Raw genomic sequence first — 24110 nt, forward strand, 5'->3', positions numbered from 1 at the left:
ACTTTAATAAATACATAAGAAATATTTAAATGTATATATAAACTGAGTGAAAATAGGAACTTGGAACAGAGCAGAAGCACGGACTCACCTGGGAGTGTTTGCTGAACCCAGTGACGTTGAGCTGTGGTTTTCTAGCCAAGTGGGGTGCGGAGGACAAAAAACGGAGCCCCAGACTCCTACAAACAGGGGAGCAGGAAGGCAAGCTTTTGCTAAAGTTGAGACCCTAAATGGGGAACATGCTCACCGCCTTCTCCAAGAGTACAAAGAAAAATCAAGTCTCTAAACTAGGTGGGGGGGAGGGGGGAGGGCAGAAATAGTTCCCTAAAAATTTAGAGCAATGAGCTTTATTTCCCAGTTTGTTTTCATAGTTCCTGGATGGTCCCCAACAGCAACATACATAAAACTTGGCTTAAATTGATCCTGGATTGGTAGTGCCCTGGAAGCTTGACAGAAGCAAATGCAAATCCACCTTCAATCCAGGCCTCAACAGAGTCCCATGAGAAGAGTTACAAGAAATACTGACTCATAGTCAAAAATCTCAAATCTCATGATAAAACAAAATAGAAAGAGCTAGGCAAAACAACAGATAGCAGTCAAACCTGCTAAGAATGCGGAAAGAAATTAATAGCAGATTTGACACAACTGAGTAGAGAAGTGATAAGCTGAAAGACAGACATGAAGAAATGATCCAAAATGCAAGATGGGACCCACAGATGGAGCCCTTAACAATAGTTAAAAGAGATGAAGAATGGAGTAATAGAATCTAATTTTCATCTAATCAGAATTTCTAAGGGAAAGAAAGAAGAGAATGAGGCAGACAAAATGTTTGAGGAGGTAATTACTAACAAATTTCAGAACCTGTGAAAATGACACTACACCACAGATTTGGAAAGGACAAAAAATCCCAGATAGAATAAATAAAAAGAAACCCACTTCTAGGCTCACCATAATGCTACCATAGGCAGAGAGAAAACTCTTGAAACACAAAGAAAGATAAGACGTATAGTGTTGAAAAAGTAGCAATTAAACTGATTGCTCACTTCCCAACTGCAGTAATAGGAGTCAGAAAACAGTGGACCATCTTCATTGTTCTAAGTAAATAATTACTAACTTAGAATCATATATCCAGTAAAGATATCTTTTTAGAATGAGGAAAAGATAGATGTGTTTTTGGACAAATAGAAACTTGTGAAAATTTGTCACCAATAGGCCCTCACTAAAGGAAATATTAAAAGACATGGTTAAGACAGAAGGAAAGTGATCTGGATACAAGATGTAAAATTCCAGAGGGAATGGTGAATCAATTAAAAAATGGGCAAAATTTGATTAATTAAAAAAAATAATTATTATGAATTGAGCTTCCCAGGGGGCACTAGTGGTAAAGAACCCACCTGCCAATGCAGGAGATGAGATATAAAAGATGCAGGTTCTGTCCCTGGCTTGGGAAGATCCCCTGGAGGAGGGCATGGCAACCCAAGAATACTCCAGTATTCTTTCCTGGAGAATCCCATGGACAGAGGAGCCTAGCAGGCTACAGTCCATAGAGTTGCACAGAGTCAGACACAAATAGTGTATTGGGCCACAAAATACTTTTTACAAAAAACTCATTACAGAGGGAGAGGTAGTAGAGAAACCTCACAGACATTCCCATAACCAAGCAACCAGTCAGCATCGCATGAGTTCTGATGCAGCATCCTGAGGAGGGTACCACATCTCTTCTCTAGTATTCCCACCAAAAAGGCATGCCGAATCTGATCATGAGGCAACATCATACAGACCCAAACTGAGGGGCACACTACCCTTCTAAAGTATCAAGTTCTCAAAAGACAAAATGAAATAAAAGGGTGAAGAGCTCCTCAAATTAATAGAGATTAATGAAATAAGATAACTAAATTCAATGTACAAACCTAGACTGGATCCTGGACCATAGAAGTGGGATCCCGGTCCCTAACAACCCTATCCTCAGAGGACATTATTAGGTCAGTCAGTAAAATTTACTAGGTAATAGGGTTGTATCACTGCTAATTTTCTGATTTTATTCATTGTACTATAGTTATATAATTTTAGGAAAATACACAGTAGAGTATTCAGTATCAAAAGGGCATCAAGTTTGCAACATGCCCTCAAAAGACTCTGAAAAATAATATGTATGTAGGAGAAGGCAATGGCGACCCACTCCAGTACTCTTGCCTGGAAAGTCCCATGGATGGAGGAGCCTGGTGGTCTGCAGTCCACGGGGTCGCTAAGAGTCGGACATGACTGGGCAACTTCACTTCCCTTTTCACTTTCATGCATTGGAGAAGGAAATGGCAACCCACTCCAGAATTCTTGCCTGGAGAATCCCAGGGACAGGGGAGCCTGCTGGGCTGCCGTCTATGGGGTTGCACAGAGTCGGCCACGACTGAAGTGACTTAGCAGCAGCAGCAGCAGCAAACGTGTGTGAAAGAGTGAGAGAGAAAGAGCAAACTTGGTAAAATGTTAATGTTTAAGGAATCTGGGTGGAGGGAATACTTTGTACTTTTCTTGCAACTTTTCTGTTAGTCTGAATTTAGTTTAAAATAAAAAGTTTAAAAAACTAGAGTGAATCACCATCCCTTTCTTCCTCCCAAAAAGATAATAAAGTACTGGATAGCAAAGCTTATAGATTGGGATTGAGAGTTTGGAGTTCATGTTATTTAATTACATTAAGTTAGCTAATATATCAATTCTTCTATCATAAAAACATAAACAGAAAGTGAAGCTTTCAAACTAATAAAGAGGAAAATGAACTAAAAAAATAATCTCAAAAATAGCAAGAAAGAGAAATTTTTAGAAAAGGAGGGACAAGTAAAGGCCAAAAAAGTTATTAATAGAAATAATTACAAATGAAGCCAATGTTTTAGTTAATATGGATTGTCAGACCAGTTTTAGAATTCAGGTATATACTTTTGAAAGAAGCATTCCTGGAAAGTAAAGGTACAGGTAGTTCGAAAGTAAAAAGTTGAGAAAGGACACACCATAATAGCTAGGAAAAAACCTGGTAGGGCTGCACTGATACTGGACAAAATGGACTTTGAGGCCAAAAGCAGCGCTAGAGATAGGGTCACTATGTATTGCTAGAGACGTGTATTCGCCAGGAAGATGCGCTAGTTCTAAACTTGCGTGTGCCTAATGATGTAGTCTCAAAATATATAAAGCAAAAGATTGCCACAAGAATAAAAAGACAGATCTGTCTAGTGGGATATTACTGACTTCTCTCAATTACTGATAGGTAAAGAAGTCTAAAAATTAGTTAAGTTGTAGAACATTTGAACCAAACAGTTAATAACATTGACCTCGTACAACAAAATGGTAGTACCATTCAAATAAAATGTTTAGAGTGCTGATCCACTTCTAAATGTCACACAATTAATATATAAATAAGTGAAATAAGCTGCTTATTCAAGGGAGTTGATCCGTGTTGATGGTGATGGTGCTGATTTGTGTCTGAAGTGATTACTTGAGAGGAGGGAACATGAAAGAAAGAAGGGACTGCTTCAGTGGGAAGGGTCAGGGGAGGAGGGTGTCAAGAGACCCAGGGTTTAATGACAATTCTGACATAAACTGGTGGTGTGCTTTTTGCCAAGCTAGTCTTTTGGATGTTATGTCCTAATTTGTCAATTAGAGACAGCAGTGTTCACCCTGCCTGTTCCTCAGGAATGTTATCATGCAATTGAAACATGTGAGTGAAGATGTTAAAAAATATAATGTAACATGAGTTAAGTTAAATAAGTATTTTTAATTTATGAATACTTTTCATGCCTACTCATGCAAAACCTATGGAAGACATTGTAGGGGATACAGGGATCCCTGTAGGTAAGGGGTTCCCAGCCTCCAGGATCTAATGCCTGATGCTCTGAGATGGAGCTGATATGATAGTAACAGGAATAAAGTGCACAGTCAATGTAATGCTCTTGAAGCATCCCCAAACCATTCCCCCACTCTACAATCCATGGAAAAATTGTCTTCTACAGTCAGTCCTTGGTGCCAAAAAGGTTGGGGATCCCTGCCATAGATGATGCAGGGGGTCCTTAGATTAGAAATACTAGTCTAAGAAGCCACACAAATAACTATTAAGTTGTCTGTTTATAACCTTTTAGTACCTCCACCTCACACCTCCCTGCCATTGGCCCTCATTGCTCTTAGAGGAAAGACTAGCCATGGAACAGCCTCTGGCTTCATCCCCTACATTATCTCCCTCACGTAACTTCAATTCCTCACATCTCTGGTTTCCCTCCCACCACAGGACTTTTATACTAGATGTCCCCTCTACTTGGAAGACCCTTTCACCTAGTTGCTGCTGCTGCTGCTAAGTCGCTTCAGTCATGTCTGACTCTGTGCAACCCCATAGGCGGCAGCCCACCAGGCTCCCCTGTCCCTGGGCTTCTCCAGGCAAGAACGCTGGAGTGGGTTGCCATTTCCTTCTCCATTGCAGGAAAGTGAAAAGTGAAAGTAAAGTCGCTCAGTCGTGTCTGACTCTTAGCGACCCCATGGACTACAGCCTACCAGGCTACTCCATCCATGGGATTTTCCAGGCGAGAGTATTGGAGTGGGGTGCCATTGCCTTCTCCTTCACCTAGTTAACCCCTTCTTATTCTTCAGATATCAACTCCATTTCTCAAGGCCGCTGTCTCCTGTCTCCCTGAATAGGGCACATTCCTTACACATGGAATCTTAGTGTCCTCCTTTGTAGTAATTTTAATTTTAATTTTAGGGAGCAATCATTTAGTTAATGTCCATTTCCTCTAGTGACTATAAGTTCTAGGAGGACAGCGTGAAAGTGAAAGTGTTAGTTGTTCAGTCGTATCCGACTCTTTGTGACCCCATGGACTGTAGCCCACCTCAGGTCCATGGAATTCTCCAGGCAAGAATACTGGAGTGGGTAGCCAGTCCCTTCTCCAGGGGATCTTCTTGACCCAGGAATTGAACCCGGGTCTCCTGCATTGTAGATGAATCCTTTTACTCTCTGAGCCACCAAGGAAGCCGGTACATGTCTATTTTTTTCTGCTGGGATATAATATATTTATAGACAAGCTGACTCATTTTCTGACTGACTAAATGAATGTGCCTGAAGATGGATGGAAATAAGTATGATAAAGAGACAAAGGAAGAGGTCATTTTTTGAAGTGAGTCCTAGAAGAGATTACAAAATGCTGCCTAGATTCTGGTTTGATGGATGATTGTGATTATCACCGATCAGCTTCAAATGTTCTTGGTGTTTGTTGTAGGAAAGAAATTGTCAGGTTTAATTGTTACCTCTTTGTTAATATTTTTTCAGTAAATTCTTACTTGATTGATCTGGTCCTAGGAAATAACACATTCTCTTTTGGCAGCCCAAGCATGAACCCCTCAGCATCTTCTGTGACCTCATGGGTGTGGACTTTGAGGAGCTGTGTCACTGGCTCTGCCATCGGAAGTTGGCCACTGCCACAGAGACGTACATCAAGCCCATCTCCAAGCTGCAGGCCACGAATGCCCGTGATGCACTGGCCAAGCACATCTATGCCAAGCTCTTTAACTGGATTGTAGATCATGTCAATCAGGCACTCCATTCTGCTGTCAAACAGCATTCTTTTATCGGTGTACTGGACATTTATGGGTGAGTGTATTTGGCTTAGTGGTCTGAGCCTTTCTTTCTAGACATTATCTAGTAACTCCAAGTAGGTATTTGACTATGTCTCCTACTGGTGAGCTAAAGGGAAAATAAGAAGAGAGTTTTTTAAAGTCTAGTTTCATTTGCTAGTTTGCCTTCTCTGGGTACCTTTCTTTAATGTTGAACCCTTTCCTATACATTTGTGCCTTTCGATGCCTAATTTTTCATCATCCAGTTCACTTTTCAAAAAAACCTTTGACATTTCTATTCCCTTCCCTTCTGTGTTTATGTAAACACAGAATTGTGAATCTGTGAATTGACAAGAGCAGTAGCTTTATTGTAATTCCGATTGTTCCCTACCTGGGGATGAATATGCCCTCAAAAACTCATACTATTGAATATATTCACATGCTGCACCTTGAAAAAAAAATCTCTGCCACTTTGCTGATGTCTATCTGCTGGGTACATATTTCGTGTTACTAACTTAGAAAGCCTTATCTTCACTGATGTGGAAAGTAAGTTTTGCAATGTTAGGGAATTTCCTATTTCTTTTTAATGTGCACATTTTGAATATTTTCTAAAAGCTATTTTTTCCTTTTTCTCCTCTTCCCATATTATTTTTGATTTTACAGATTTGAAACATTTGAGATAAATAGTTTTGAACAGTTTTGCATAAATTATGCAAATGAAAAACTACAGCAACAATTCAATATGGTAAGAATTTTCTTGCTTAAATAATATTCTGCCAAAAATTATTCTTTGAATTCCTGGTATGTGTTTAAACACTGGCTCCTGAAGTGAAGTTATGAATTTCAATTATTATCTATGGTTTAAAGCAGTTAAATTGCTGAGGAACTTATGATTAATGAATGATGCAACCTTGGAAAGATGTTTATGGTCCAGATTGGATTCAAGGTCATCTGCTGTCTGAGAACAGTAAAAATTTGGTCCAAATATATTGAGAGAAGGAAGCAGGAAGTGTGTTAGATAGTGACATAGGGGTGTGAAACTTTGACTCCAGGGATATCATTCAGTTGGTCATCCCAGAGGCTAATTATATGTGGAGTATTAGCAAGATATCAGGACAGTCTGATGATAAGACCATTGGATGGCATCATCGACTCAGTGCACATGAGTTTGAACAAACTCCAGGAGATAGTGAAGGACAGGGAATCCTGGCATGCTATTGTTGATGGGGTCACAAAGAATTGGACACGACTGAGTGACTGAACAGCAACAGGGCAAAAAAGTCAGGACATATTCTCTTTTCTACATATTTTTTATGTATTCTGTTTTACATATTCTCTTTTCAACAGTCTGAGACATTCACTGGGACAATGGCAGTGGAAGGATTTTGAGTGGCTTTTGCGAAGTAGTAATAGCAGATATGTTACCATGGTGTTGAGGGATTTGGAAGCACTTAAAAATGGTTGGGCTACAGGCTCTATGGTGGGATTGATGGTGACCTCTGGGAGGTCACCTTCCAGGACTGCTACTGCCAGTGCCCCGTCCCCAAGGCAAGCCACTGCCAACCCATGCCTCCACAGGAGACCGTCCAACACTAGCAGGCAAATCTAAGCTCAAGTGGATTCAGATTCAACTTAAAACATGTTCCTCAGAATGTCAAATTTCTCAGGATGTTAACAGATATTCCACAAGATGAAGTTATCTTGTTAAAAAAAAAGAAAGAAATGCTGCAAACCCTCTACATCTCTATGTAGGGATTTTAAAAGCACATTAGCTGAGGGGAAGGAAAAAAAAACACAGAGAAATCAAGCAGGAAATATATTTAAACTGGCTAAGCAAAAAAAGGAGAAGGCAATGGCACCCCACTCCAGTACTCTTGCCTGGAAAATCCCATGGACGCAGGAGCCTGGTAGGCTGCAGTCCATGGGGTCACTAAGAGTCAGACGTGACTGAGCGACTTCACTTTCACTTTTCATTTTCATGCATTGGAGAAGGAAATGGCAACCCACTCCAGTGTTCTTGCCTGGAGAATCCCAGGGACGGGGGAGCCTGGTGGGCTGCTGTCTGTGGGGTCGCACAGAGTCAGACATGACTGAAGTGACTTAGCAGCAGCAGCAGCAAGCAAAAAAAAAAAAAAATTAAAAAGATTGGAATACACTCTGCATTGATTTTCTAGGGGACCTTGGGAAAGTTAATTGACCTTGCTGGGCCTTAGTCACCTCATCTGTATAATGGGGATGGTAATAGTTTGCATGTAGTTATATGGATTAAAGAATTGGAATATGTAAAGTGCTCACCACATGCTAAGTACAAGTTTTAAGTGCAAGATTAGGCATGATTATTATTGATAAAATAGAATGTTTAAAATGAATTACCTATTGGAATTAGAATATGAAAAAGAATAGAACTGAAGGATGGGTAAGAGCCCTATTATCCTCATTATATGAAGAGAGAGGTTGAGTGGTATACCCTACAATTGATGAATGAAAAATGGAAATTTAAAGCTATTATTTTAAGTTACAAAAATAATAAAAACAAAAAGATCTAAAAATTGTAATATCGGAAGGATAGAGGAAGAATAGTAGAGAGTGATATATATGAATTTGGCCTCATCTGTCTCATCAGGAAATCGACAGTTTTAAATGAATAAATAAAATAATAGCTGATAAGCATATACATATTCCCTGGTGGCTCACCTGGTAAAGAACCCACCTGCCAATGCAGGAGACACAGGTGATGTGGGTTTGATCCCTGGGTCAGGAAGATCCCTTGTGGGAGGGCATGGCAACCCACTCCAGTATCCTTGCAGGAAAAATCCCATGGACAGAGTAGCCTGGCAGTCTACGGTCCATGGAGTTGCATAGAGTCGGACATGACTGAAGCAATTGAGCACACAACAACAAGCATATTGTTAGGGCTTCCCTGGTGGCTCAGCAGTAAACAATATGCCTGCAATACAGAGACACAAGTTCAATCCTTGGGTCAGGAAGATCCCCTAGAGAAGGAAATGGCAACCCTCTCCAGTATTCTTGCTTGGGAAATTCCGTGGACAGAGGAGCCTGGCAGGCTACATTCCATGGGGTCACAAAAGATTCCTACACAGCTTAGTGATTAAACAATAACAACAACAACAAAGCATATTGTTCAGAGATAAATACCAGAATAGCTGAGGGAGTTAAAAATGGTTGTTTCCAAGGAATGAGACTGGGATTGAGTTGAGACAGAATAAGGGATCGTTGCTTGTCATCATAAAACCTCTAGACTATTTGATCTTTGTAAAATATTGCATAAATATTGTACTTTGATAAAAATTTGGACCCTCTTTTTGGCAAATTAAGCTACTTAGTAAAGTGAAATAATGTAGAAGTGATCTTAAAATTTTAAGCTGTTTTCATAAGAATGTGACTGGTATATTTTGTGTTTCTGCATAAGGAACATTAATAAAAATCTGTCAGACACTAAGTGGAATATTATTTTTTCTCAAGGTTTTCTTGAGTTTCTCAATACTTTAATCAACAGCAGAGCCTTCTGCTCTTTCCCAGTATATTTTGGCACAAGGTGACTGGAAGTATTAAGGAACTAACGCCAGCCTCATTAGGGACTGGCTGATTTGTTTTATTTCTCGAGGACCTCGTGTCTCTGCATGTGTGTTTCTGACCCTTTTGTTTCCCTTTCCCTCTTTCTGTCTCTGTCCATCCGTTTCTTCTCTCTCTTTCCTCATACATACACACACACACACACACACTCTCTCTCTCTCTCTGCACAAGAGAGAGAGGCTTCCCCCTTTCTCTCTTATTTCTCTTCCTTCTCTCTTCCCTCCTTCTTATTATCAGATGGCATATATTCTCCTTCAGATGGTATATATTTTGTCTAGGTTTTTGCTTCCTCACTTATCTCACACTTCCTGTGAAGAAGCAGTGGTTGAGGTGCTTTGTCTTCTTAACTTGCTTAACTCCCATTCATCTTGACTTCTTGCAGCATCAGCTTGCACTGTTAATTGTATGTTTCCCAGTCCTTATATCTGAGAAAAGAGAATGTGATTAACCCAGTTCATTTGTTCATCAGAGATCTCTGGCCCTTGACTAGCTGTGTCTTGGAGCATGGGGTCTTACAGTAAAGAACTTGGTGCTCAGGCTGCTCCCACAGCAGGGGCTGTGGGGTGGGCAGTGGGCAGGAGAAACATGGTGACTGGCAGGTTTAGTGCTTGGAGTCATTACCTTACCGAGTAAGCATCTCTTGCATTATTGAACCTCATGCCCTTAATTTTGCAATTAAGAGTGGAAAATTTTTGAGGTCCCATGGATTTTGCCAAACTAAACATAGAGACTGTTTCTATTGTCAATGTGAAGACCACACTGCATATAGATTAATGAATTAAAGGAAGATAGGACTCATTTGTGAAGAATTATTGCTACCATCAGCCAGGGCATCTTGCTGACACATGGTGCCCCATTTGCCTTCGCATTAATCAAAAGAACAGAAGAAATTTGCTTTCTAATTAGCATTACATAAATATTCATATGTGTGACAAGTTTGGGTGTTTTTTTTTTAAAGCTTTCACACCTGGTTAGACTATGAATGCTGCAAATGAGCCAAGAACAGCATTATAATAAGTATAGAATAATGTGGGAAAGTTCCAGGTGTGTGAGGAGAATAAAGTATCAGAAATCTTGGTAACCCTTAGGTTTCATGGGGGTTTGGGTTCTAAGAAATATGTGTTGTCTGGTAATAGCCACAGAGGGATAATCTTCCCAGAAAAGCTGCAGGACATGTGAGAGAACCAGTGTGACAAAGGAGACAAGAAAGGAAAGCAGAACCCTGCAGGAAGAAGTGAGTAAAGGTCATTAGCACCTATAGAAACTAGAATTTGTGGGTTGGCTCCGTTGACTGGTCAGCTCAATGCAGTGCTTCTGTTGCCCCTCCTTCCTAGACCAACCTAACTACCTTTCACTGCAGACCTCAGGTCACACAGCCCTTCCTCAAGGAAGCCTTCTCTTGCTACCATGTTCCAAATTAGTTAGGAACTCCTGAGCTCATAGCTGGCCATTATTTTTCTCTGGAACATTATTACAGTTTGTAATTCTGTTTCTTGTGATTGATTTCTGTCTGTTTTCCCCACTAGTCTTCAAAGTCTCTTAGGGCTGAGTCTGTGTCTATTTTGCTAATGGTGTGTAGTGACTGGGACATGGTAGACAGTCAATACATATTTGTGCTTAAGTGAGTGGATGGAGATGAGAAGCAGTGGCTGAAGCATTTAGCAGAAATAGTAATGTGTTTGTAGTGGTTGCAGCTGCTGGCAGAATTGGATGTAGAAGCCAGAAAAGTGAGCCATAGATTCCCTGGCTGTGGAGGATAATCAAGGCAGACACAAAAAACCAACTGTTATCTAATTCTGAGGCACATGAACTTCAACACCATGGTCCCTTAAAAGAATTACTTTGTCATGCTGTAAGCATCACCCAGAATGTTTCAGTAGTCTGGAGGGCATCCTCTCTGCAGGTTGTTCAAGGCCAGCTAAGGCATTTCTATGCCCATATGTTTAGCAACACTGTGCGATAATTTAAGGGGCCAAAAAGTACATAGTGTGGTTTTGGATATATACATATCAAAAAATCAAAAGCTGCCACATTTATCAGCTATTTAAATATTCACATACCTAGATTTTCTTGTTTGCCAAAAATCCTAGGTAGCTGAGGTTTTTCCATGTGTGGTTTATATTTGCTTTCTTATACTGTTCTCTGCCTGTAAATCATGTTTCTCCAAGATTGCTGCTAGAAGCCATTGACTGTCTCAACTTTTGTTTTATACATGTTTATTGACTAACATTTATGACAGTGATGTAGTAATGCCAGTTTTTTTCTTTTTCATTTCAGCACGTTTTCAAATTAGAACAAGAAGAATATATGAAAGAACAAATTCCATGGACACTCATAGATTTTTATGATAATCAGCCTTGCATTAATCTTATAGAATCTAAACTGGGCATTCTAGATTTGCTGGATGAGGAATGCAAGGTAAGTATGATTTTCTGATGTGTTTAATACATCAGAATTGTGCGTTGAGGTAAAATGGGTAAGTAGGTTTAAGCAGGGACTCACTAGTATACGTGAAGTGCCACAGTGGCAACGAGTGGGGTTACCCTAACTGGCATTCTGAAGGATCACTAGCTCCAAAGCGTTCAAAATATGGTTGAGACTAGGAGAATCTCCCCTCCCTTTTCAGCTGATTCTAAGTTATGTGAAAAACTGGCATTAGATACAGCAACTACCAATTTTAGCCACCTTTGTCATTGATATGCTTATATTTGGTACTTTTGTTCAATGGTATGATATAGTTCAGGAAATGTAAGAAATTGTACAAAAGGTATTTTGAATAATAGTTCTAAATATCTATAATTTTAAACTTGACTAGTTGTTCTTTATTACTTATATATATGGTAGGTAAAGAGTTTTAGTTTTAATATTTGAAGATGCAGCATGTGGAAAAAATATTGGATCCCTGGCTTCACTGATGAGTGATTCTAGACAAACAACCTATCCTTTCCCTTCATTGTTCTTTAGTTTATATGTCATAAGTTACAAGTTCATATGCACTGATCCTCCTAAGCATCTAGATTTCCTACAACATTAAGAATGCAAAGACAAATACTGTATGTTTTCACTTATATGTAAAATCTAAAAAAATAAAACGGACAAATGAATGTAACAAAACAAAAAGAGCCTCCTGGATACTAGAGAACAAACTAGTGGTTACCATTGTGGAGATGTTGGTGAGAAGGGCAAGATAGGTGAAGGCAGGATTAAGAGGAACAAACTACTAGCTATAAAATAAACAAGATACAAGGATGTAATGTACAGCACAGGGAATATAGTCAGAGTTTTATAGTAACTTCACATGGAGTACAGTCTATAGAAATACTGAATCACTATGTTGTACTGAAACTAATATAATACTGCACATCAACTATACCTTCAATAAACAAAAAGAATACATGTAAAGGTGCTCAGTTTCACTTGAAATTAAATAAAACATAAATCAAAACAAAAATAGGACACAGCTTTTTACCTATCAAGTGAGTTTAAATTTGATAATACCAAATTAGTATTTATTGCATATATACTCTTGATGAAGGACAAAAGTTAGTAGAACATATTTTTGAGGAATATTTATCAAGATTTTAAATACACATACCTTTTGAACCAGAAGTAGAAATGCTGAGAGTTTACCCTATGAATATACTTACAAAAGAATCCAAAGTTTTTGTTTGAAAGGAGCCATTGTGGCAGTTTTCATAATAACAAAAAATCAGTAACAACCTAGTAGGCATAAATACAAGAATACTATTACTAAGAAGAAGAAGGAAAAATACAAGGATGGCTAAGTTGAGGATCCCTCTTGGCAAATGTCACATTGCACATGAAAATATGTGGGTTATTTTTAAATATCTTTTGATACTGATTTCTAACATAATTCCACAGTGATAAGAGAACAGACTCCGTTTAATTTCAATACCTTTAGACCTTGAAATTTTTGCAACTTCTTTTATACCCCTGGATATGTCCCAGTGTCTCCTTGCTTACAGTCTATGGAAACTTGGATAGAATTTGTATCCTACTGTTGTATAAAAATTGTATAAATCTTAATTATGTTGAATTGGTTCACAGAGCTTTTCAGATCTAGTAGATCTTCTACTTCTCTGTATATTCATTCTATTAATTTTTGAAGATTTTATATTGAAACTCCAACTAAAAATCTTAATTTATCTACTTAAAAAAATACTTGTAATATATAGTGGAACTATATGTAACCTTGTTCTATATTTTTCAAATCTCCTATAAATGTGTTATCATACTTCCTTAATTTAAAAAAATAAAAATCTTTAAAAATGCAAGGAGTTTATAGAATGATACTATTTGTATCCATGCCTTTAAAGACAGATAAAGCAGTTGGTGGAAATAGTGAGAGGAGACTATTCTCTGTTTTATACCTTTCTGAATTATATAAATAATCTACTATATGCAAATGTTATCTTTAACAAATTGTTTGAAATATATGATAATCATGGTATGTCATCTTTCATTTGTGAGGGTTTCATTGCTATAAAAGTATATTGAGTATTTATTTGATGTCCAGGCAGATTGAGTTACTCAAAGCTTGGGCTGAGTCACCCATGGGCAGGTCTCAGTCATTGCTTTTCGTTCCCAGGTGGCGTTAGTGGTAAAGAATCTGCCTGCCAATGCAAGAGACCCAAGAATCTTAAGTTTGATCCCTGGGTCAGAAAGACCCCCTGGAGTAGGAAATGGAAACCCACTTTAGTATTCTCACCTGAAAAATTACATGGACAGAGGAAAACACACACACACACACACACACCAATCATTGATTTGGGACCTCTCAGAGAGAAACGTGAAAGGAATGAGTTCCTGAATTGGATGTTAAAGTTGTTAGGCAAAGTCAAAACACGACATTTTGGGTGATGCATCAGAAGAATCCCATAACAATATTCACCTTGTTTTCTTACTCTTTTTTTCTCCTGAATGTAGATGCCTAAAGGTACAGATGACACTTGGGCTCAAAAATTGTACAACACACATTTGAACAAATGTGCACTATTTGAGAAGCCCCGCCTATCAAACAAAGCTTTCATCATCCAGCATTTTGCTGACAAAGTAAGGAAGCTTTATTATCTCTTTTCTATTTGAATACTTAAGTTCAAAGAGGAAAAAAATCAATAGTCGATAGCAGTTTTTTCTTTGCTGAGCTTTCATTCTTTAGCTCATTTTAGGAAAAGTAAGCTTAATTGTTGGCTTATTGGTTTAACCTAAATGGAATTATATTATGAAATAAGTGTATCTATAATTCTGAAATCCAGGAAACTCTGAAATACACAAGTATTTTCATAATTCATTTAGTGGCTAAACCTGATCTTTGACCTGAAGTAACATGAGGTTATTTATAGTCTTTATTTATCCCAGTTAGGTGGATATTTATATATTTCAGTGTAGAAATATTAATATGTTTGATTACAGATTGCTGCTTCAGATCTACTTAAAGATTCTGGATAGTGACCCCAGAGGTTTCAGAAAAGAAATTGTGGACGATTGTGGCCCTCTGAGATTGATTGAGTGGGTCCCTGCTAATAAGGCATGCAGACCTGCTGCTTCAGAGGTTCTAGAGTCTACTCAGAACATCTGGAGCTGTGACACTAGTTTATATTTCAAGGAGGTTGTGGGGTAGGCGTCTGGTAAGCTTCCCATGGTCCCTGTCAGGAACTGAGGGTTTTCAGAATCTGTCCTACGTCTAGCTGGAGATCTTTGGATGGCTTCAGGGCCATCTAAGGGCTTTGTAGTACAGGCTGGGGACCCTTGAGTGGTAGATAGCTGAAGTCTTTTAGGAACAGGGAGAGTCCAGTCTCATGTAGTCCTCCTACCAGCTCATACGGTATTTACCCAGCCTCCACCTCTGTCCGTGATCATCACTTCAGCTTTTTGCCAGATAGCTGTTTGTTCCTTCTGATCCTCTCTCTCTCTTCAGTCTCTTCTTCCCCAAAGGAGACTTTCCCCTATGGAAAGGTGAACCAGGTTTGGAAGAGCTACAGTGGTTGGCCTTGGGGGGCTTATGAAGCTGTTATGAAGAAGAACAGCTTCTTACGAAGCTACGCATGAATTGGGATCATCTTTTAGATCACATTTAATCACCACTGCCATTGTTCTCTAGGAAAAGCAGTATTTGAGAGTTTTACTCTAGAGTTAACATGCTTCTTACCAAGAATGATACTAGTTTCTTAGAATAAAACTAATAACACTTCACTGAGAGCCCATCATATGGCCTGGGCCTAATACTTATTTTTGTTGTTGATGATAAATTGTATCTATTCAAAGCTTTTATTAACTAAGGAGACTTTCCAATGTGTTTTCAGGTGGAATACCAGTGTGAAGGCTTTCTGGAAAAGAATAAAGACACCGTTTTTGAAGAACAAATTAAAGTTCTTAAATCAAGCAAGGTAACCTTGTATAGGCTTTCTCCAATTAGGATATATTCATTAAAATGTTCATGACTTAAGCATTAGCTTTTTAACATATTATAATTTTTCTAACAGAATCAGCCCTGCTGTCGATTTAATTTATCAAATAGATGTGTCATGTAGCATTTTAAATGCCTTACAAATGTTAATTCATCTAATCCTATGATGAGGTGATATTATCACTGCTCCCATTTTACAGAGGAGAGAACTGAGGCACAGAAACTTTGTAGCTAGTCATTTTCCAAGCCAAATTAAAACTCAGGCTGTTGAGCTGACAGTCTGCATTTTTAACCACAATGCAATGGTATTTTATGTGAAATTATTGCCTCACAGCAGTTCCAGGCTCTCTTGTGCCTTTGTGAGATACCATGAGAGAAAATTGATGGTTTTTGGGGTTTGCTATGTCATTTTGAAGGGATGCACCAGAAACATGGCCTTAAGCACTCCATCCAGGTAAAAACTGACCTCTGGATCACTGAGTGCAATTTCAGATGTGGTCCGAAGCACTTTGAAATTATTCTTCTTAGGCTTAGATACCAGAAACACTGTATTCTAGTAGGAAAACAATATTCCAGATTGTAACAAACTGTGATGTGTATCTGAGGTTGATTATGAGGTCGATCCCAACCTCCACCCTCTGACTCTCATCAGGAAAGCGTTGGGAGGGGAGCATGGCTCACGTCCATCCTACAGGGAGCAAACCAGGAAGTTAGTTACTTGGTTACTTAGTTTAACAGAGTAGATATTCAAGTATTCAATGAAAGATTAAAAATATTCATGTGAATTCTTGCAGATTTCTGACCAGCAGGTTCTGTTTTTTTCTAAGAAAGTCCTTTAACTTCAATGGAATGTTATATGAACATTTTGATTCTTGTTTTTGGAATAAAAACTTTTACCTTCAATAGAAAGATCATATAAGGACCAAATTATAGTTTTAACCCTCAGAAAATGATGAGTCTATAGTCTTAAGTACCTGCAGGAAAAAGTCAGTTTTTCACTTATCCTTGTAAGCCCTGAATATTAATGCTTTATAACTCATAGGAATGGTGTGTAAGAGAAAATACTCTCACAGTGCCAATCATTGATGTTGTTTAGTTTTTGTTGTTGTTCAAAAACAGTCAGGTCCAACTCTTCACAACCCCATGGACTGCAGCACGCCAGGCCTCCCTGGCCTTCACTATGTCCTGGAGTTTGCTCAAACTCATGTCTGTTGAGTTGATGATGACATCCAACCATCTCATCCTCTGTCACCCCCTCTCCTCCTGCCCTCAATCTTTTCCAGCATCAGAGTCTTTTCCAACAAGTCTGCTCTTTGCATCAGGTAGTCAGAGTATCTGAGCTTTAGCTTCAGTGTCAGTTCTTCCAATGAATATTCAGGGTTGATTTTCTTTGGGATTGACTGGTTTGATCTCCTTGCAGTCCAAGAGACTCTCAGGAGTCTTCTCCAGCTCCATGGTTCAAAAGCATCAATTCTTTGGTGCTCAGCCTTCTTTATGGTCCAACTCTCATATCCATACATGACTACAGGAAAAACCATAACTTTGACTATACAGATCTTTGTTGGCAAAGTGAAAAACCATGGAATTCTAATGGTACTACTCTAAATAACTTAGCTTACACAGAGCATTCATCAATTCTTATTCCCCAGGCATCCATAATCTTTTGTGACTTTATTATGAACTTTTCTGATTGGCTAGTGAATCCTTAATTTCCAGAAAGTAGCTCTGCACTCTGAGGAATCATTTGGAGTGACTTCCAGTCTCCATGGGGTTTCCCAGGTGGCACTAGTGGTAAAGAACCCTCCAGCCAATGCAGGAGACATAAGAGACATGGGTTCGATCCCTGGGTTGGGAAGATCCCCTGGAGAAGGGCATCTTCTCAGTGTTCTTGCCTAGAGAACTGGATAGAGAAACCTGGTGGGCTGTAGTCCATAGGGTTGCAAAGAGTTGGACACAACTGAAGCGACTTAGCGCAGCACAGTCAGTCTCTACAGCACTGTTGCAGTTGGGATAGAGGTGGTGTGAGATGTACATCCACTGCTCCCAGTCAGCAGAAAAAACCCAACCCAAGGGCATGAACTTTATATTTTACTTTTTCTGTATCTGATAAGAAGTAAGTGTAACCTACTGTCGATTTGTACTCTTGGAAGTACTAACTTGAGACGATCAATATTTGTGTTATGTGCTTTATATTTGTGGTCATATGGTGTGGGGTTCTGTTTGTGGGTGTATGTGTTTTGTCTTCTTTTTTTTCCTGTAATTTTGCAGCTTCTGGCCAAAATTGTCAACTTAACAGAAGGTGTCTTTTTTTTTTTTTTTAATATAAATTTATTTATTTTAATTGAGCTAGAACAAATAATTCCAAGAAGGTGTCTTAATTTATATTTTCCCACCATAAAAATATCTTCTGTTGCCACATCAAGTATCAAGAAACACATAAATTGGGACTTGACTAAATACTATTAAATTGCAACTGTACCAAATACCATGAAAAAGAATTGTAACCTCTGCTCTCAGTGTTGCTAATTGATGAGGGGAAGCACAGTTCATCTACTGAGTTTATGCTGCAAATCTCTCATCTGTAAAATAGAATCATGATAGTATCTTCTTTCAAGTGTTGTTATGAAGATTAAATAGGTTGTATTAAGCTTTCAGAGCAGTGCTTCATGTATAAAAAGCTTAGTGAACAATGGTGCTGCTACTGAGACGATTTCCCACATCTTCATGAAGCAGTTACTTGGATGCTTCTGTCTTTTTTAATACTGCTTCATAGACATATAAGTTCAGCCTTAAATTATTCAGATTCCTGTCTTAAGTATAGACAGATCAAAGAAACAAGATGGAATGTCCAGGCATATCTACCTGCTTATATATCCGACTGTCTGTTTCTCTGCCTTTCTCTCTTCAAATAAAGTTGGAATCCTCAGTCAATAGGGTGAGGAGTGCTGAGACTGTATAAACTGGTTGGTTTGAGATCCATGAGGAAGGCCAGTGTGGCTGGAGTGAGTAGATGATGGTAGGTGAGTAGAATGTGTAGGATGGGTAGAGAGAGGCCACTTTTTGGAGGCAAGTATGGTAAAGAGTTGGAGAAGGAAATGGCAACCCACTCCAATATGCTTGCCTGGAGAACCCCACGGAGCCTGTGGTGTGCTACAGTTCATGGGATCGCAAAGAGTTGGGCACAACTTAGCAACTGAACAACAACAACAATGGTAAAGAGTATGGATTTTATTCCTGTTGCTTTGGAAAGTTTGGACAGTTTTCATATGGGGGATGGTATGCTATTGTGTGGAGATATGGGGGAAGCTGGAAATGGGGAGTAATAATCCTTGGGAGAGAGAGTGGATTAAGATACTGAAGTTATAGCAGTGGAAATAGCTTATCATTTCTTTGTGGGGAGAGTTGACAGGTCTTGTTGATGGTTTGAGTATGGAGAGTGAGAAAAGGGGAGAAATTGAAGATTATTTCTGTGTTTTGGGCCTCAATGCTGGATGAATAATGAGGCCACTTACTGAGGTGAAGACATAAAAGATCAGGCTTTGAGAGAATGAGTCAAAAGAGTTATGTCTTGGACTCATGGAGATGGAAAACAGACTTTCGGTTGCCCAGGGGGAATGGGTTGGGGGAGGGGTGGGGTAGGAGGTTGGAGTTAGCAGATAGAAGCTATTATATATAGAGTGGATTAGCAACAAGGTCCTACCCTTGCAGCACAGGGAACTGTATTCAATATCCTATGATAAACCATAATGGGAGAGAATATGAAAAAAGAACAACATATATCTATGTATAACTGAGTCACTTTGCTTTTAGTGGAAATTAGCATGACATTGTGGATCAGCTATGCTTCAATTAAAATAAAAGTTCTGTCTTGGACATGTTTTGCCCGAGATGGCAATTAAGTAGTCAAGTGGACATATCATATAGGAAGTTGGAAATGTACGTCAGCAGGTCAGAAGGAAAGTCAGAGTAGGTCATATAAATTCATAGTGTTTAGAGCAAGATGGCACTAGAGCAAGATAGTACTGGATAAGATTGCTTAGGGAGAACAAGTAGGTAAAAATAGTAGAGAATAAGGCTTTCAACTCTGGAGACTGGCCTGAGGAAGAACCAGGAAAAAAGTCTGAGAAAAATGGCCATGAGGAGGCAGGAATGCTGCCTAAAGAAGAAATCATAGAGTAGTTTCTAATACGACAATATAAAATGTACTTATTAGAAATGGAAACTCAATGTAGAGAATTTTAAATTCATAATTTGTGTAAAGAGGACACAAAACTTATGCATATACATGTGTGTGTGTATATTCTGAACTCTAAACATTGAGCAGTTTTCTGGTAGATATTGTAGATATTTGTTAAATTGTAGCACCAGTGGTGAATATGATATTTCAAACCAGCTCTATTACATTGTACACAAAAGAGACAAAACAAATTTAGGTAGGGAGTGCTAATGTAGAGCTAGCAATTTACTTGTGAATGATAGAACAGTATAGGTAGATTCCAGAGTACTTGGCCTATTATCAAGTAAGTTAACATCTTAACTCCATGCTGAGTTTTCAGATCAAATCTATTAGGAACTCTTATTTTTCCCCTTTGTAATACAATATAATGGTAAAACATTCCCCCCTCCCCTACTTTGTAGCCAACCAAGCTATATGAACTCTGTAAATCAAAGGATACATTCATTTGTGTAGCAAACAGCCATTATTGGTATGTCATGTATAACAATTTGTTATATACATCATGAATTATATCCTAAATTATCCTTATGGTTAATATACACATTGTAGCAAACAAAATTAACTGATTTTGTTGTGTAATGAAAGAATTCTCTTAAGAAAATTATTTCTTCTGGAGATACTCTGAGATTATTAGATAAATAATTGGTTATTGCAATTATACTTTTACTTATAAGAAGGATTTATTTTATGTCTATGGAATGTATCACTATTGTAAAGATATGTACATATATCAAAACATTCTTGTTGATTAGTTTGAAGTCTCTTTTGTTCCATAAATTTTTTTTCCAACCACTTTAACTTATACTCTCCACCCATTTATTAACTATCAGATCTTTTAATAGTCTTTCTTTTCGCTATCCTGATAGAACACAAAATTGATTACAGGAATTATGCAGTTAAGTTATAAATCCTTTGAAAACAAATGCAAAGCTTTACTCTTTTTCCTATAATCCAAACTAATTTCTAAAAATTATTAATTCATGATTTTTTAAAAATCTTATATTGTAGAACTAGTTCTTGACACCCTTCCCAATTGTAATGCTTTTAGCTGGTGCTCACCATTTGAATTGGTGTGTAGATAAACGAAGCACGAAGATGGAACATTTTGTGGAACTGAGGTGATAAGATAGGACTTTCAGTTAGTCTTTTGCTCATAAAATAGTTATCATTTAAAACCAGTAAAATGTTTAGAGGGCATTTCCCATGGATTAAGATTTCAGATCTCAGAGGAGCAGTTTTGATTTCGTTTTCCCCCAAAAAGGTTGTAGAATTATTGCATTTTCCACCTATATTTCTGTAGCACTTATGTCCCTTCTGCTCATATTTTTGACTCCTACCACAGATATTGATTATTTCTGGAATGTGACTCTGAAAGGAGTTACTTAAGGAAGGGAATCACTATGGATTACAAATCATCCTAATGTTTCTGTAAAGATTTCCATTTGAGTTTGAGTTTAGAGTGTGATTTCCTTTTACTGTTTCTGACTCAGTTTAAGATGCTACCAGAATTATTTCAAGACGATGAGAAGGCCATCAGCCCAACCTCAGCCACCTCTTCAGGGCGCACGCCTCTCACCCGCACCCTTTCAAAGCCCACCAAAGGCAGACCAGGCCAGACGGCCAAAGAGCACAAGAAAACAGTGGGGCACCAGGTGAGTTCAGGGAGCCGCCACTGCGGTGCTGCTTCCCTCTGGCTCAACTGGAGCCTCGGGTCTTCTTTTGTCAGCCTCCCAGGTGGGGTCCTCAGGTGACAAGAGGCTGGAGTGCTCACTCTGAGAATGTGGAACTCTGTCCATTCATTCCTCCATACTTGTCCTCTCATATCATAGACCCGTGGCTGCAGAAGCTTTGCCCAAAATCATTTTTTCTACATTTTAGTTCTTCTAGTGCTTATCTTCCCTCACAAACCACTGCTGCCTTTGTTTTGGTCTCTGGCTGTTTCCTCTCTAGAGTTGTACAACTCCTTCAGCCCAGGAACCCCGCCCCCTCATTTCTGATGTCTTGTGCACCCGGGGTCGGGGGAAACATGGCACACAAGCTTTGTGCCCGAATAAGGGCTCAGCCTTGGGCAGGAGACTGAGTGCCAGTCAGTTTGTTTGCCGGAGGAGACAAGAAGCAGGGCCCGACACGGGCCCACAGCCCTCAGTATCATCCCGTGTCCCGAAAGGTAACCCCAGCCTGGCTGTACTCTCAGATTCTCCCCCTCATTTCCTATCCTTTTTTGAAGTCATCTGCTACTTTTTTCAGTATTGTACAGCAAAATTCCCACTATACATGATTAAATGACCTTAATATCCTTAAAGCAAGGTTGTATTTTTAGTCAAAGTTTTGAGTGTACACCAGAAAGCCACAGAAATTTATATTAAAAGTGTGGGGGGGCGGAATGTGTGTGGAAGAGTGAACTCTAATATAATAATAATGATGATGTGTCCAAATAGGTTCATCAGCTGTAACAAATATACCACTGTGGTGGGGAAAGTTGATGATGGGGAGGCCACGCCTGTGCCAGGGCAGAGGGTATGTGGGAAGTTACTGTGTCTTCTGTCTGACTTTGCTGTAAGCCTTAAACCACTCTAAGAAAATAAAGTCTATTTTAAAGGGTCTGGGTGAGAGGGAAAATTAAGAATGTCACAGAGTAAGCATGTGAATGCTAGGGTTTAAGGAAATTTGAACCGAAAGCCCTAGCAGCTGTACTACCTGGGGCTGGTCAGGCTCACAGGCGGCCAAGTCATCTCCACTAGCGCCATTAGAAGAAAAGTTTAGGTTGTTTTATGTCATCTTTGACTCTGACAAACCTTGATGCACCTTTCTGCTCTTTTTTATGCAGTTCCGAAACTCCCTCCACCTGCTTATGGAGACCCTGAATGCCACTACCCCTCACTATGTGCGCTGTATCAAGCCTAACGACTTCAAGTTCCCATTCACGTAAGTATTTCTCAACTGCTGAATTTAAAAGAATCCATATCTTGTAAGGATTGTCAAACCGGCAGCTGGGAAAAAAATACGTGAGTAAATCTTCATGTCTTGTAGAAGAAATAGTTAATAGAATTTTTTTCAGTTTTTGTTCCCTTTTAAGAGTTTGAGAACAGGGACTTCCCTGGTGGTCCAGTGGCCAAGACTCCATGCTCCCACTTGTTGGGGCCTGGATTCAGTTCTTGGTCAGGGAACTAAGATCCACAGGCCATGCAGTGTAGACCACCCCCACCCCCAACCCTGAAAAAAGTGAGAACAAATTAGCAGCTGGCCTTATGACAATTTTAAACATTTGAGATCAACCACACATTTCTAGTTCTACTTTCTATTTTGAATTTACTTCAGTTTAAGACCTTTTTGGTTAATTTGGGCTTCAGTTAAAACCAGAGCTGGGTGAGATAAGGTTGCTTTAGCAAAGGCTCACAGTCATCCCTGCTGCTTTTCAACTGTTGAAAGCATCAGAGGAGTCTGCTTTTTACCATGCATCTTGTCCTTCATCAATATCATACATGAGAGGAAGTTTTTTCCAAAACAGAAATATTTCTCTAATTTTGAAGGTAATGCATGCACATTGTAAAAACAATTTTCAGGAAATATAAAACAGTATAAAAGTAAATGAAAAAGCATTTCATTATACCTAGAGAGGTAATAAGTATTAACTGACATAGATCTTGATCAGTCCTTCCCTGCTCTGTGTGTGTTTCTGTGAAAGAGAGACACATTAATAAGAGAGAAGGAATCATGCTGTAACTGCTGTTTTACTTCACTTTCAACTTAATAAATTGTGAGTGTTTTCCATGTTTATAAATACAAATCGTTGTCACCATTTTAAGGCTACGTCATATCCCATTATAGAGACATACCATCATTTATTTAAGTTATTCCCTGTTGATGGCCATTTGGGTTATTCCTTGGCTATGATAAACATCTTTTCCCAAACATTTCTGTATATTTGCCTGCCTGAATATCTCCTTAGACTACTGTATTTCTAGAACAGGAATTTGTGGGTCAAAGATAAGGCACCCTTCCCAAACACTGTAATAACTCCCACTCTACACCTTGTGCATGCTCCTGAACTATGCTCCTGCCACTCCTGCCCGCTGGAGATTCTGCCTTAGACTGCAGGGCATTTCTCAAAGACTCTTGTATTCTTCTCATTCCCAAGAAGTCTTTCTTGAGGAGGTGAGAAGCAGGAAGAAGCTTTCATGCCCTGGGCAACTCTTCTGGACAGCCCCAGGGCCCATTACCTTGAGTCAACCAACCCCATCTCCCATCACCAACAAAACACTGAGAAGACGG

General features: G+C 39.0%; 1 protein-coding gene across 8 annotated transcripts in view; it reads left to right on the top strand.

Moving 5' to 3' along the window:
* The window catches only part of MYO5A (myosin VA), a 205180-nt gene that overhangs the window by 108447 nt on the left and 72623 nt on the right, over positions 1-24110 (top strand). For all 8 annotated transcript variants that reach the window (XM_027553991.1, XM_027553989.1, XM_027553984.1 and 5 more), the window contains exons 10-16: positions 5352-5617; positions 6244-6325; positions 11452-11592; positions 14122-14247; positions 15498-15581; positions 21329-21490; positions 22666-22763. In XM_027553991.1, the coding sequence (XP_027409792.1) occupies positions 5352-5617; positions 6244-6325; positions 11452-11592; positions 14122-14247; positions 15498-15581; positions 21329-21490; positions 22666-22763 (959 nt within the window). The remainder of the gene's footprint in view (positions 1-5351; positions 5618-6243; positions 6326-11451; positions 11593-14121; positions 14248-15497; positions 15582-21328; positions 21491-22665; positions 22764-24110) is intronic.

This window comes from Bos indicus x Bos taurus, chromosome 10 (assembly GCF_003369695.1).
Source record: "Bos indicus x Bos taurus breed Angus x Brahman F1 hybrid chromosome 10, Bos_hybrid_MaternalHap_v2.0, whole genome shotgun sequence".
Classification (NCBI taxonomy): Eukaryota; Metazoa; Chordata; class Mammalia; order Artiodactyla; family Bovidae; genus Bos; species Bos indicus x Bos taurus.